General features: G+C 42.4%; 1 protein-coding gene across 1 annotated transcript in view; it reads right to left on the reverse strand.

Moving 5' to 3' along the window:
• LOC109924474 (histone-lysine N-methyltransferase 2D-like) overlaps positions 1-15,935 on the reverse strand; it is a 143,392-nt gene that overhangs the window by 57,433 nt on the left and 70,024 nt on the right. The window contains 4 exon segments of the mRNA XM_048618858.1: positions 1,314-1,387; positions 1,558-1,808; positions 9,178-9,289; positions 11,969-12,157. Of these exon segments, the coding sequence (XP_048474815.1) occupies positions 1,314-1,387; positions 1,558-1,808; positions 9,178-9,289; positions 11,969-12,157 (626 nt within the window).

Raw genomic sequence — 15,935 nt, forward strand, 5'->3', positions numbered from 1 at the left:
AGCTTCCAGCATCTTCTATTATCTGAATGGTGGCAGTTTAGGAGAAGGTGAGGTGCAATGAGATCTGGGTGCCATGGTGGAACACTCACTGAAGGTTGGCATGCAGGTACAGCAGGCGGTGAGGAAAACTAATGGCATGCTGGCCTTCATTGTGAGAGGATTTGAGTATCAGAGTAGGGATGTCTTGCTGTAGTTATACAGGGCCTTGGCGAGGCCACACTTTGAGTATTGTGTGCAGTTTTGGTCTCCCAGTCTGAGGAAGGACATTCTTGCTATTGAGGGAGTCCAGCGAAGGTTCACCAGACTGATTCCTAGGATGGCAGAACTGACAAATGAAGATGAACTGGTTGGACTGGGCCTGTATTCGCTGGAATTTAGAGGGATGAGGAGGGATCTCATAGAAACATAAAATTCTGATGGGACTGGCAGGCTAGGTACAGGAAGAATGTTCCCAACGTTGGGGAAGTCCAGAACCAGGGGTCACAGTCTAAGAATAAGGGGTAAGCCATTCAGGACTGAGAGGAGGAAGAATTTCTTCACTCAGAATTGTGTACCTTTGGAATTGTCTCCCATAGGAAGCTGTTGGGGCCAGTTCGTTAGATGCATTCAAGAGGGAGCTGCTCATGCCCCTTGCAGCTAACGGTATCAAAGGGTATGGACTGGGTGTGGAAATGGGATACTGAGATTGTATGATCAGCCATGATTGTATTGAATGGTGGTGCAGGCTCGAGGGCCAAATGGCCTACTCCTGCACTTAATCTCTATGTTTCTGTGACTTTAAACAGAAGATTACGGTCATACTTCAGCATGGACAATTTCATAAATCTTTAGTGGTAACTCATTAGAAACAGGTCTCTACAGTAGATGCATTACAAAATACAAGCATTCATCTGGATCCAGCACATTCTTTATTGGTGGCAAATTTACAGCACTTGTGGCTTCAGACTGGCTAAACTCCTAATGGGTGAAAGGTAATGTTCTTGCATTACACAAACTGTCAATGGAATGGATTCAGGAATTAAGCGTGCATCACTATGGATAGTGTCTGATCAAAACAAATTTCAGTATTGTGTAAAAACTATCACAAGACCCCACAGCCATTCTATGTACTCTAATAGTTCTGGTTAAAAATACCAATCTACTTTGTTAAATGTAAAATTTCCCACCGCTGCCTAGCTCAATTACAGTGTTGAGTAAAATGCAAGCAGAATTTAACACCAGTTTCCTACTGATCGAGTTCAGTTTAAATTCTATGAATCTTTACTTTGAGATCTCACCTGACAATAATTTGCCAAAGGGAGATAAGCACTTACCAGAAATGGTGCTTTGTCAGTTGCTGGTACCTTTCTCCAAATCTTAGTGATCTGCTTACAACGACTTGCCCAGTCTGGCAGGGGGAGAAATGAAAAAGAAATAAAAGAAACTTCGACATAGCCATTTGAGATTACTACCAAGAACTTATTCTTGTAATTTATATGATGGCCAAAACTGTAGTATGCAGCATGCTTCTCATCCATGAGCTAATCTTTAAATTGGAATTTATATCTAATATCATACCTGGATAATCATGTTTCAGGTTCGGGAAGTTGATATTTGCGTAGAGAACAGGTGATATGGTTGATAACTCCCCCAAAGCCTCATCTTTTTCCCATCTCAGTATACTTCGCTGGTTGTAGGACAGCCCATCTCCTTCTCCCTCTGTAGGAGTGGTCGGGGTAGTTGGAGTGGTTGGGGTAGCTGGGGTGGCAGGGGTTGTCCATGGGCTCTGTTGCTCCCCACTGTCTGGGCTGAAAGGTATACTCCTTTCCCTGTAAATTAATCAGAAGTGTCTAACAAAAACATAACTCATTTTCAATGGTTAGTATTTTGCAAGTTGTCCTAGACGCATCTTGCGTTATGCTGAAAAAAAATCAATTGTATAACCAGTAATGACTTAGAAATGACAGCTGCTGATAGACTGCATTATAAGAAAACATCTCATCCAGGATTGAGAACTTGCCATCAATTTACAAACAGTCACTGCTGTAGTTCTGCACTGCCAGTTGGTGAACCAGTTGTTAGATGGTGCTATTGTACATAGCCAACTGTGGTTAAGAGGTTTCTAGCAATGTAAGTTCTATGGTCAGTTGCATTTCTCATTACTGTATGTCAATCATGAGGAGCTCCTAGTGCTGCAATGCACACTGCAAAGACTAAACACCTACAGTGGACTGACTGAATGATCACTATCCTCCTGGAGTAAGGGGTTGAGATGAACAGTCTGTTTGGAGCTAATGTGGTTCCAAGATAACACATTGGAAAAGGAAAATCGATCCAATGCTTAGCAATGGATTCTACCCCAAGGTAGTACTGCTGACTAACCAAGCAACCATTTTAATTTTGGGTGCCTGGAGTGGTAAACTGGTTATGTGGATTTCTCCAGTCTGCTCAAAACAATCTTTAAATCCACTCAGAGATAGTATGAACTGCCGATACTGGAGTCAGAGATAACACAGTGTGGAGCTGGAGGAGCACCGTCGGCCAGGCAGCATCAGAGGAGTAGGAAAGTTGATGTTTCAGGTCAGGACCCTTCTTCAGAAATGGGGGAGGGGCAAGGGAGATCTGAAATAAATAGAGAGAGGAGGGGTGGGGCTGAGGAAGGTAGGTGGGATGGTGATAGGTGAGTGCAGGTAGGCAGTGGTGGGGATTGGTCAGTGAGGTGGGAGCAGTGGATAGGTGGGAGAGAAGATGGGCAGGTTGTGTCAGGTCAAGGAGGCGGGTTGGTCATGGGATGAGGAGATTTTGAAATTGGTAAATTCCACATTGAAACCTTTGGGTTGTAGGCTCCCAAGGCGGAATATGCAGTGCTGCTCTGCCAGTTTCTGGGTGGCGTCATTGTGACACTGGAGGCGGCCCAGGATGGACACGTCGTCAAAATGGTTCGCAACTGGAAGGTGTTGTCGTTCGTCACAAACAGAGTGCAGGTGCTCTACAAAGCGGTCTCTGCGCCTCTGGTTGGTCTCACCAATGTAGATGAGGCCACAGCGGGAGCGGCGGATGCAGTCGACCACATTGGCGGATGTGCAGATGAAGCTCTGTCTGATGCGAAAGGTGTTTTTGGTTCCATGCATGGAGGGTGTGTGTGCGCGCGCGTGCATGCGTAAAGGTGCCGGGGGTGGTGGGGTTAGTGGCAAGTGTGGAACGGATGAGGGAATCGCGGAGGGCGCGGTCCCTACGGAAGGAAAATAGGGGTGGTGAGGGAAGTACATCTTTGGTTGCCTCCCTGCACTCACCTATCACCATCCCACCTACCTTCCCCAGCCCCAACCCTCCTCTATTTATTTCAGAGCTCTCTTCCCCCTACCCCATTTCTGAAGAAGGGTCCTGACCCAAAACATCAACTTTCCTGCTCCTCTGATGCTGCCTGGCCTGCTGTCCTCCTCCAGCTCCACACTGTGTTATCTTTAAATCCACTGCTGTTAGGTAAAACAATAAACAGCAGGAAACGATCAGCATGCTGGGCTAGAGGCTGCACCTTTTAGGTTAATTTCCAGCAGTAGTCCTGCACGCACTTGGTCGTGGTGATCCTGCCTCAGCTTTTGAAAATCAGCAATTAATTACATTAAGACACAGTTATGGGGCTTATTAAATACTTAGACACTGGGACACTGGGGTATGAGGCAGCAAGCAGACAATATGCAATACGTAACATTGTATCCTGCAAAACAAAAATTGTTATTAAAAAAGGATCTCATTTCACAGTTCAACTCGTTTTGGGTCAACTTAATGTTTCTCTCATTATAGAGGAGGAGGAGTGTACATTCTGCATTGGGTGAACAAATTCAGCCTGCAGGAGTTCTTGTTAGTTTGGTTTAGAGACTCAAAAATAGCAGTATGTTCTTACATTTACATGACAGCTGGAAGGTTGAAAAAAAAATCAGCAACACCAAGATTGATTTGCAAATCATATTGTAAGTTTATTTTTCCATTAATTTAGCAATTTCTACCACCACATATCTAAGAATCACATCTTAGGTTGTTAAAAGAACTGGCTAAGATAGTAGATACGTAAGTTTTAATTTTATTAAGCCCAATAGATTCTGAAGAAGTCCCATCAGATTGGAAAACAGACATGACTCCTAGAGTATAGGAACAACAGCAGGCCATTTAGCCCCTTTAGACTTTCCACCAATGAGATTACCTCTGATCTGTATCCTATCTCCATATACCTGCCTTTGACCCATATCCCTTAATATCTTTGCTTAACAAAAAGTTTATCTGAGATTTAAAATTAACAAATGATCTAGGAACCACTGCAGTTTGTAGAAGAGTTGCAATCCTCTACAACCCTTTGTGCGTAGAAGTGCATCCCAACATCTCTCCTGAATGGTCTGGCCCTAATTCTCAGACTATGTCCCCCAGCTCTAGAATCCCCAACCAGTGGAAATAGTTTATCTTTGTCTACTCTATTTATTCTTGTTAATATTTTGAAGAATTCAATCAGATCACTAAAACTTCTAAATTCTAGAGAAAACAGGCCTAATTTGTATAATCTATCGTCATAGACTTAACCCCTTAAGTCTACTCAAGAGAGGAAAACGGAAAGCAGGAAACCATAAGCTGTTACGACCTAACATCTGTCATGGGGCAAATGCTGGAACCCACTATTAAAGAGGTGAACACAGGCGGTATAGTTACTAAGCTTGCGGATGACACCAAAATTGGAGGTGTAGTGGACAGCGAAGACGGTTACCTCACAGTACAACAGGATCTTGATTGGATGGAGTTTAATTTAGATAAACGTGAGGTGCTGCACTCTGGAAAGGCAAATCAGGGGAGGACTTATACACTTAATGGTAAGGTCCTAGGGAGTGTTGCTGAACAAAGAGACCTTGGAATGCAAGTTCATAGTTCCTTGAAAGTGAAGTCACAGGTAGATAGGATAGTGAAGGCGGCGTTTGGTATGCTTACCTGTATTGGTTAGTGCACTGAGTACAGGAGTTGGATGTCCTGTTGCGGCTGTACTGGACATTGGTTAGGCCACTTTTGGAATACAACATGCAAATCTGCTATAGGAAGGATGTTATGAAACTTGAAAGGATTCAGAAAAGATGTGCAAGGATGTTGCCAAGGTTGGAGGGTTTGAGCAAAAGGGAGAGGTTGAATAAGCTGGGGTTATTTTCCCTGGAGCGGGGGCTGAAGGGTGACCTTATAGAGGTTTATAAAATCATGAGGTGCATGGATAGGGTAAATAGACAAGGTCTTTTTTCCAGGGTGGGTTACTCCAAAATTAGAGGGCGTAGGTTTAAGGAGATAGGGCAAAGATATAAAAGGGACCTAAGGGGTAACTTTTTCACGCAAAGGGTGGTGCATGTATGGAATGAGCTGCCACAGGAAGTGGAGGAGGCTGGTACAATTACAACATTTAAAAGGCATCTGGATGGGTATATGAATAGGGAGTATTGAGGGATATGGGCCAAATGGGACTAGATTTATCTAGGATATCTGGTCGGCATGGATGAATAGGACCGAAAGGTCTGTTTCCATGCTGTACATCTCTGTGACTCTGAGGTTATAACAGAATATTCAGAAAACCTTTATGAAGAGTCAACATGTTAAAAGGAACTCGAATTTGACTAATTTATTAGACTTCTTTGAGGAAGGAGGGAAATCAATGGATATATTGCAGATTTCTGGGAGGCATTTGACAAGTCTACACAAAATAACAGTTTATGGATTAACGAGGTAATCTATCAGCACACAGTGAGAATTGATTGGTGAATAGGAAGCAGATGTTGTGCATTAAAAGGTCATTTGCAGGCTGGCAGGGCATGGTTGCTGCAAGAATCAGTGCTGGGGCCTCCATTATTTACCAATTACTTGGAAAGGTCTTGTGAGACAGTGGCATTGTATCTACATTTGAGCCAGACAACCGGGGTTCAAGTCCCACCTGCTCTCAGTGTATCATAACATTTCTAAACAGGTTGAATAAAAATATTCATAAATGACTTGGACGAAGGGACTGAAAGAACGGTTGCAAAATTTGCTGAGTGTGTCTGAAGTTGACTGTCATCACGGTTGAGGAAAAGAAATAACAAGTTGCCAAGATAGGCACTAAGAAAGCAATGAACAGGCTGCCAGTGAACAATGGCAAGAGGAGGAGAAAGTCCAGGAAAGAAAGTTACAAGTATAGACAGGAAAATAAGTTGTGAACAGGACACAAGTCTGCAAGGGATTATAGAGAAAAAGTGAGCAAAAAAAAATTGCTGTGGGAAAATTAGAATTTGTCCCCTTTGGAAGAATACAAAAAGCAGATTATTATTTAAATATACAGAGGTTGCAGAAAACTGCAGTACAAAGAGATTTGGGTACCCTGGTACATGAAACACAAAGTTGGTACGCAGGTACAGCAAATGAACTGTTTCAATTTATTGCATGGGCAATGGAATATAAAAGCAGGGCAATCAAAGTGAAGTACTGCAGATGCTGGATACCGGAAATGAAAACTAAGTGCTGAAAAAACTCAGGTCTGGCAGCATCTGAGAAGACAAATTCTCCACAGGTTATCCTAGGTGTGTAAAGACTGCATCTTTTTTATTTTGGTTTATTTTTGATTGTGGACTGAATTGGGAAATGGACTGTTTTACAACAAAGGACCAAGGAAGAAATTATTGTACTTTTAAAAAGCAAGTTACAAGTTAAAAAGCATGTTTACTCTGCAGCTTTGTAAGCAGTATGGGAAGATGGTACGGTATTGGGGCGTGTACAAAGGGAGATTCAGTCCACAACAAGTAGCTGATTAGTTTGTACGATTGTGACCAGTTGTCCATGCTAAAGCTCATCAGCCTAATGACAAGTTGTTCCTTGGTAGCTGAACAGCTTGTGGGTGTGAATGATACAGTGAGAAGCCCTTGGACATCTGGAAAGGAGATAGTATGTCCCTCTCTCCAGTAAAATACCTGAGGCTTTAAAAAAGCAGCTTTTTTTCCCTCACAACAGCTGTTGCAAGTTGTTGCTTTTAACAAAGTAGTCAGAGAGCTTTCATAATTTGTTAACCAGTCACTCTGACTCCTACAAAGAAGCAAAATAACCCACAGGAAAAGCTCAGAGAACCGCAAGACTTGGGAAACAATATAAACCCCTCCATCAAGCCTCGAGAACTGATTCCATTGAAGTGTTTCCCCAGTTTACTACCCCTTCCATTGATAACACAATTTATAAAAAAGTTGCGTGTGTCTGACAATAAGAGCTTTTAAAGGGGTTTGAGGCTTAATTAATAGAGTGATATGTTGATGGTCATAGCTGTTCAGCTGTGGTTAGAATCTATTTATTTGTAATAAATAATAGTTCTTGTTAAGTACATAAACTTAGTCCAGGTTTTCGATTAAACTCAGACATATACATTGAGGACTATCTACTTTGATACTTTAAAATCTCTGGTGAGGACTCCAAGAATAGCAGTATTTAATTTCCAACAGGAGAAAAGACCATAAGATATAGGAGCAGAACGAGGCCATTCGGCCCATCAATTCTGCTCTGCTATTCGATCATGGTTGACGTGTGTCTTAAATACATGCAATGACTTGGCCTCCACAGCCTTGTGCGGCAACGAATTCCACAGATTCACCACCCTCTGGTTGAAGAAATTCCTCTTCATCTCAGTTCTAAAGGGTCATCCCTTCACTCTGAACCTATGCTCTTGGATCCTAGTCTCTCCTACTAATGATAACATCTCCACGTCCACTCTATCGAGGTGTCTCAGCATTTTGTAAATTTCAATAACATTCCACCCCCCTCTCCATCCTTCTAAACTCTACTGAGTACAGACCCAGAATCCTCAAATGCTCCTCACATGACAAGCCCTTCATCCTCAGAATCATTCTTGTAAATCTCCTCTGGAACCCCTTGAAGGCCAGCACATCCATCCTTAGATATAGGGCTAAAAATTGCTCACAATATTCCAAATGTGGTCTGACCAGAGCCTTATAAACCCTCAGCAGTACATCCCTCTCCGTATCCTAGTCCCCTTGAAATTAATGATAACATTGTATTTGACTTCCTAATTGCCAAATGAATCTGCACGTTAGCCTTAAGAGAATCCTGAACTAGGACTCCCAAGTCCCCTTATGCTTCAGATTTCCAAAGTCTTTCCCAGTTTAGAAAATAGTCTACGCGTTTATTCTTCCCAAAGTGCATAATATGACGCATCCCCTCACTATATTCCAACTACAACTTCTTTGCTGAACCCTGGCCTGTCGAAGTCCTTCTGCAGCCTCTCTGCCTTCTCAACACTACCAGTCCCTTCACCTATCTTTGCGTCATCTGCAAACTTAGCAACAATGCCCTCCAGTTCCTACGTCCATATCGTCAACGTATAATTTGAATAGTTGTAGATTGACTGGGCTTGTATCCGATGGAATTTCGAAGAATAAGAGGTATCTTTATTGAAGTTGCAAGATCCTGAGACTTGACAGGGTGAATGTAGAACGGATGCTTTCTCCTTGCGGGAGAGATTGGGAGACACCATTAAAAAAATAACGCACCTCCCATTCAAGACAGGGACAAGAAGGATTTTATTCTTTCAGAGGGTTGCATCTCTTTGGAGTGCTCTTCTTCAGAAAGCAGTCAAGGGAGGGTCACTGAATACTTTTAAAGGTACAAAAAGTGTGTTGGGGGTTAGGAGGGGTCTGACTTTCAGGCCATGATTTATTCATTTGCAGAACAGGCTAGAGGGATTGAATGGCCTACTCCTGCTCCTAATTCATATACGATCCCTAAAATGTGGAAGCAGGCCATGAGGCCCATTGCGTCCACACCGACCCTCCGAAGAGCAGCCACCCAGATCCAACCCCCTCCTCCAACCTATCCCTATAACCCTGCACTTCCTGTGACCAATCCACCTAACCTGTACATCTCTAAACTGTGGGAGGAAACCAGAGCACCCGAAGGAAACCCACACTGATATGGGGAGAAGATGCAAACTCCACACAGACAGTTGCCTAAGGACGGAATCGAACCCTGGCGCCGCGAGGTAGCAGTGCTAAACTCTCAGCCACCATGTCACCCCCAAATATGTTCAAATATCAGGACTAAATACTGTGGTTGGGAGGGGAAAACAACTTTGCAAGACAGACCATTTGTTAACTTCAAACCTTTCAACAATAGCCTAAATCCAAACAAAGATTACAACAAGCTTACCTGTTTTCAAGAAATGGTGACTGACACACATTGGGAAATGATTCCCCTGTCGCACCCGAAGTCTGTGCCAGAGGACCACCAATAGCATGTTGTCCAACTGCCATTGTCCCTCCTGTAGCATCAAAGGAAAGGAAACAAAAACACTTTTTAGCTTCAAGGTCCATGACTCACGTAAGCAAATACAAGTCAAACGCCTTGATTAGAATGCAGTTATCACAACCATGGTTCAAGATTTTACTTTCATTCGCTAGCCTATCATGAACAAACAATGAAGCAGCAGGTTTTGATTAATATGACAAGCTCCGATAACAGTTCACATTCGCTTTAACCTGTTTGGTTTGAATTCCAAGATTGTCAATATGTCCCAGAATTTGAGTACTGGCAGGAATCCGATCATCCCTCAACTTCTGCATCACCAAAAGGATATAGCTCACTTTTTTTTTTTAAAAAGCACATTATAGCTCGGTCCCCTCACCCTCACTAACATCCTGACGAATTACCACTATATCTTTTCTAAGGTCAGCATTTCCACACTAAATTGGGTCACACAACAGAGAATAGAATATTCTACCTAAGGTCTGAGTAGAGCTTCAAATATCCACACCAATAGTTCATCAGAGTTTAAAATATAAAAGCAAGGATGGAGCCCAGTATCCCAACAGTGTTTCAATCACTTTTTTTTGCCTAAGCTATTTTTTGCGTACCATGATCCCAAAAAATATCTTGCGTCCAGCCCTATTTAAGTATTATTTCCATACGCCACTCTGGCATTGCCCACTTGAACAGTACCTAGTAATAATTTCAAGGGTGTAGTGTGGAGCATTGTGGACATATAACACTTTGGTAGTGCACTCGCTGAAGATTTTGGGAATAAAATGTTGCCATAGTCCTACAGGACCACAGGGCTACTCTCTCATTTGAGACATCCAACTGGTGATGATCTCTGAGAAACATTCACGATCATGGAACGACTTGATGGATGGTGTGAAGATGCAAATATGCATTGTTTTATTCCCCTGATGAACTTATGTGAAGTATGATTTATCTGGTTAGCGTGTAAAACAATACTTTTCACTGTATCTTGGTACATGTGACAATAATAAATCAAATCAATGAGATGGGGGCTGGTGCTTCAGAATATTTAGTAAGCAGGGAACAAGACATCCAAGAGCAATCAGAGAGGGGGCTTGGTGGTTAAAACAGGCAAAAATATAGTCCAAAGTCCCGGAACAGAATCCAAAAAACAACAGTAGTCAAAAGGCATTGCAGAGAAGGCCAGACTTCTCATTGGCGGTGCTCTTCAATTGCTATGGAAAATATTATCAATTACGAACAGATGAGTGTGCAAGATTAGAGGGAGCATGAAGCTGTTGCCACTATCCTTCTTGAGAGGGCGAGATGTGGAGGAAACTATTTTTGCTCAATATTTTTGAGTTCCCATTCTGCTGGTCTACACTTAATAATAACCAAAACCTATTTAATTCTGTACTTTGTATGTGGTTGATATCAGCACAAAAGAATAAGAGACTCCCTTGTACAATTCGAACTGAAATGAATGGCATTGATAAATGCAAAGCAATTGCTTTTGTCCCCCAAATGCTCCTCATCTGTGTAGTTCTTTTTGCTCACTTAAGTTTTCTTTAAGTCACTACAACAGTTCTCCAACTCCCCTCCTTCATATCCTGCTAGATGAGGAAGCACTCATGCAAACCAAACAGACGGCACTGACAGTCCAACACAACTCATGTTGGAGGTGCCCCATAACTAAATAAGGCACCCCAAGGTACTGCAGACGAGCATTATAAAACATGACACCAAGCCACATAAGGAGACATTACATCAGATGACCAACTATTTGTTAGGTTTTCAGGAGGGCCTTAAAGCAGAAAAGCAAGATAGAGGCACATAAGGAGAGAATTCAGAGCTCAGTGCCTAAGCAACCAAAGGCATAGCTGCCAATGATGGGGTAACTAAAATTGGAGATATTCAAGGATTAGTTGAGCACAGTTAGCTGAAGGCTGAGAGGCTAGGGAAGATGATAGAGTTCGGGGTTGGCCTTCTCTGCAATGCCTTTCTCTACTGCTGTTTTTTGGGTTCTGTTCCTAGACTTAGGACTATATTTTTGCCCCTTTTTAACCATCATGGCCCCTCACCGATTGCTCTTGGATGTCTTGTGCCCTGTTTACTAAATATTGAGGCACCAGCCCCCACCTCTTTGATTTGATAGATTATTGTCGCATGTACCAAAATACAATGACAAGTATTGTTTTACGTGCTGACCAGATAAATCATACTTTACATAAGTACATCAGGTAAGGCTGTGCAGAAGTGAGATAAAATGGATGAAAATTCTAAAAGCAAGAATTTTCTTAACTGTGACCCAGTGCAAACCAACAAGTACAGGGGTGATAGCGGGGATATGATTTAGTCCAAAACATGGGCGTCAGAGTTTTGGATCAAGGCAGGCAAAGTAGTATTCAGTGGAACTGTGCAATCCAACTCAGCCTGCCCAAACTCCCCCCTCCCTGGTCCAGCCCACCTGAAGCTATCTACATGTACCTATCCCATATCATCCAAACTAAGGGTCAGACGAAAGAATTGCAGAGGGGCTCTGCCACAATTTACATTTATGGCAGATAACTGGAAGAAGCCAAGTCATTTTATGAAAGGAACAAAGGATAGGAAAGCCCAGTCCAATAATTCAAGCTTCAGCCATGTACTCTTGTTGAACAGCCTGATACAATCTGCTAATTACAAGACGATTAACTATAAAAACTGAATATTCTCTTACCAGGAAGGAGAGACCGCTGACATATTGAAGGTCTGATAAGCTCTCCCAAGCCATGAGAAGTGAGAAGATGGCTTTCGGAGGCAGTTCTGATACTACCCAATGTTGATTCTGAAAGTGGAGGATTTCCCTGTGATCCCAAAACATCAGTGAAGAGTTGTTGTACGTCTTTACTCTCCATTTGCGCTAGCTCTAAATGAAGAAAGAACAGGTTATTGCTTAAACGATGAAACTAATTCTCAACATCAGCACACCAGAAGTTTAATGAGACACATCAGGAATGGAGTAAGCCATTTAGATCCTCAAGCCTGTTCCATCATTCAGTGAACACAACTGGCCTGAGAACTAACTCCATAAATCCATCTTTTCCCCATGCTCCTTAATACATTTAGATAACAAAAAGTTTTAACTTTGTTTTAAAATTGGTTCAGCATCAATTGCCATTTGCAGAAGAGACAAAACTTGTGTAGCATGTGTAGAGGTGCTTCCTAGTTAAATTCTTGAAAGGTCTGGTTCTCACTCTTAGGCCACGCGTTCCAGTCCAACACTCATCAACCAGAAGCACTACTCCTTAATATTTTGAAAACTTGGACCAAATCACTGCATAAAGGAAGGGAACATTGGTTTGTGTAATAGCTCCTGGTAATTTGACCTCAGGGCCCAGCGAGCAGTCAGATTATCCATGGTGCATTCTCCCCAAGGCCCTTCCTAACAAATCTTGTGTTAACTACATATTGTGTTTAATCATATGTAGGTGGTGGACATAAACTGGTTATTCCCTTGAAGTCCCCATACAGCAAGCCCTTGTTTTCCATTGTTCCTCTTTCACATTAATTTAATAGATTCTGTATTCTCACTTAGTGACAATTAGATTTTTTATAATGTTGTTTCTTGCAAGTCTGACACAGGGCCATGACACCTGATTGCCTCCAATTAGGAATGGTTTCTACTGCTTCCAGTTTTTTTCTCAGTGCTGACCCTCTGACTTGTGGTCTTCTCCTCTAGATGCCTACCTTCGGACTTAGGCTTCTACCAGTCTGGCTCTCTCACTGAAACCGCCTGCTCCCTGGTTCACACCTTCAGTTTCCCTCTCCTAAACTCTCGGTGTGAACGAGTGCTGTGGACAGGAGCATCAGGAGCAGCTGCTTTGATATGTAGGAGGCACATTATTTTCACTGAGTTTGTGATCAGCTTTGTCTACTTTTGATCAGAATTCACCTGGCAACATATCCTACAAGACAATCAATTCAACAGACCCAGCTGGAGTATGAGCTCTTTTCTTCCCCCCACAATAAAATCATCAGGGCAATGGCCTTGATTACTGAAGTACAACCTGGTCTCTGTGCGGGAGAGCTACTTTTTGGAGACGGATGGACGGACGGACGGGGGGGGGGGGGGGGGGGTGGTGGTGGTTAAAAAGGTTGAAAGCAAGGGCTCAAGAGACACATGTGACTAGAATAGTCAGGGAACAGGAGCCCGGACAATCAGCAGCAAGGATGGAAGGGGCTCCATTATCAGAGGGTCAGCTATGGGAAGGGTTCACAGAAGAGTGAGAGATCAGAATATGCGATAAGCAGGTGGTCTTCGAAATTAAAAATGACATTTCACCTACATTTTATGCTTATTTCATTTTAAAAATTTGTGCATTTACTATTAAAGGAATTAGGTCATGTGAAATACTTCAACAAAAAAATTTAGAATGTTTTCATGCCTTTTTATGATGAGAAAAGTTCTATAGAAACCAACTACAGCATTTACATTAATTTTAATGAGAAAGTGATCGCGCTTCAAGTTGTTGCAAAGTTTTCAGGAACACAATCATAATTTTAGGGCTTATGGTAAGTAGATATGGACTAAATCTATGATTTTTGCAAAGGTTGGTCATAAATTCTTTTGTTCACTAAATGGCTTTCTGGAAAAGAATGAAATGTGCTTCCCAGAACTGTTCGCAGTATCCCTTGAACTGTCTAACCAAGATTTTGAATAGTGTAACTTCTACCCACTATATTTAATAAGAGAACTAGAAAACATAAAAGGACAGCATTCCATTAACTCTCTTGACTTTTTTGTACCTGTTCACGACAGGTCTATGTGCCTGGATCCCAAGTCTCTTTGGGTTTCCACAATTTCTAGCTTTTCACCACTTAAAAAACACTCTGTATCCTTGAGGAAAACATAATGCATAAACGAATGCTGTTTGTAAGCCACAACCTCCCCATGGATTTCAATGCTTTCTCCAGCAGTCAAACCGTATGGCATAGGCATACATGATCTGCTTTCAGTTGATCAGGAAGCACAATAACACTGTGACATCCTATCAAATTATGGAAAAGCCCACTTTGGAATATCCCAAACAGTGTCAGCAGCTTTGAGAGATGACAACTTGCCAAAAAAAACTTAAAGGTTACAATGGCAAGTTCAGTAACAATAGAAATATGACTTTCACCGAAAGAAAAAACATCCAAAGCCCTTTAGGAGGTGCCATCAGACAAACATGCACACCACACTGAGGAGTAAGTACGAGCAAAGACGAAGAGATGGCTTTAAGCAAGGCCTTAAATGGAGTAAGGGAGATAGGAAGGCAGAGGAGTTTAAGGAGGAAATTGCTGAGCAAAGGACCTAGATGGCTGAAAGCACGGCCATGAGTACACAGCCAAAGAGGAGTGAGGCCATGAAAAGATTTAAACACAAGGTTAAGGCAGCAGAAACATTGTTGGACGAGGAGCCACTGGGAGTGAACAATCAAAGGTTTGATGATCAAACAATACAGAATAATATCTGGGCAGAGGTGTGCAAGAACTAAAGTTTACGGACCACCGAGAAGAGGAGAGATGAGGCAGAATTGCAATAATTGAATCTGCAACACAAAGATATTGATGAGGGCTTCAATAGCAGATGGGCTGAGACAGAGACAGAAGGAGAGGAAGGTGATGTTATGCAGATGGAAGTAGGCAGTCTTTTTGTGATGGGAGAGAATATGGGGTTGGTACCCAAGCTGGGGCTGATTCTGGAACCAAGGCTACAAACAGTCATGTTGAGGGGAATGGAATTTGCAACAAAATTATGGAGTTTATGGTAAGAAGTCAAGACAAACAAAAAAAAAAATCAGACTTCCCAATATTTGAGAGACAAGTCTTAAGGATGAGAGGGATATGGAATGATAACACACCAGTCACAGAGCATTATTTGTAACTTTGGTTAGGGCTGTTTTAGTATTTTTATGAGACAAACGATTTGGAGAGGTTCAAGCATGAAGTTGTGCAAAAGACTGAGATTGGGAAGTAATAACACTTTCAAAACTGTGAGGGGAGATGTAGATTAGAGCTGGAACAGTAGTTTTCTAAGACAGATGGTGCGGAAGCAGGTTTGTTTTTGAGAGCAACGGCTTTGAAGGGGAGGGCATACACGGTAACTAGAGGAAAGGAAACCATTTGTCTCACAGCATGGGAGCCAACAAGAGAACGTGAGTGATTAGTAACTGAGTGGAAACAATTGAGGTGCACATGGTGGATCTCACAGGCTGTGTGCACACGTACATGCGGAGAGGACGCAAGGAAAAGATGAAAGAAAAATTAAATATACAGGTTCCTGGCTGAATGGATAGACACAATATTGAGATAAGAATCCATGAATATTTTGCACTTGGAGGAATGAAGTAAAGTAGATTCATAAGGCAGTTGGAAATAGAGCAAATAAGCTGCGTGCGCACCGGTTGTTCGCTCTCTGGTATGATTCTGGACTAATGAGTGGCTTTGGCAGAGGAGGGCGAGGCCTGATCATGCTTGAAATTGTCCAGCCATATCTAACGATAGGTAGCCAAAGATGGTCAAGTATCTCTTGGACGTAAGGGAACACTGTCAAGGGACATGCCCTGAGAAAACCAAAATGGCATAATGCTACTGGGGAGAAAGGGAAATCGCCAGCTTTGAAGTGCAACTTTGGATGACTTAGGGCAGATTTACATCACGGA

The sequence above is a fragment of the Rhincodon typus genome, chromosome 41 (assembly GCF_021869965.1).
Source record: "Rhincodon typus isolate 14 chromosome 41, sRhiTyp1.1, whole genome shotgun sequence".
NCBI lineage: Eukaryota > Metazoa > Chordata > Chondrichthyes > Orectolobiformes > Rhincodontidae > Rhincodon > Rhincodon typus.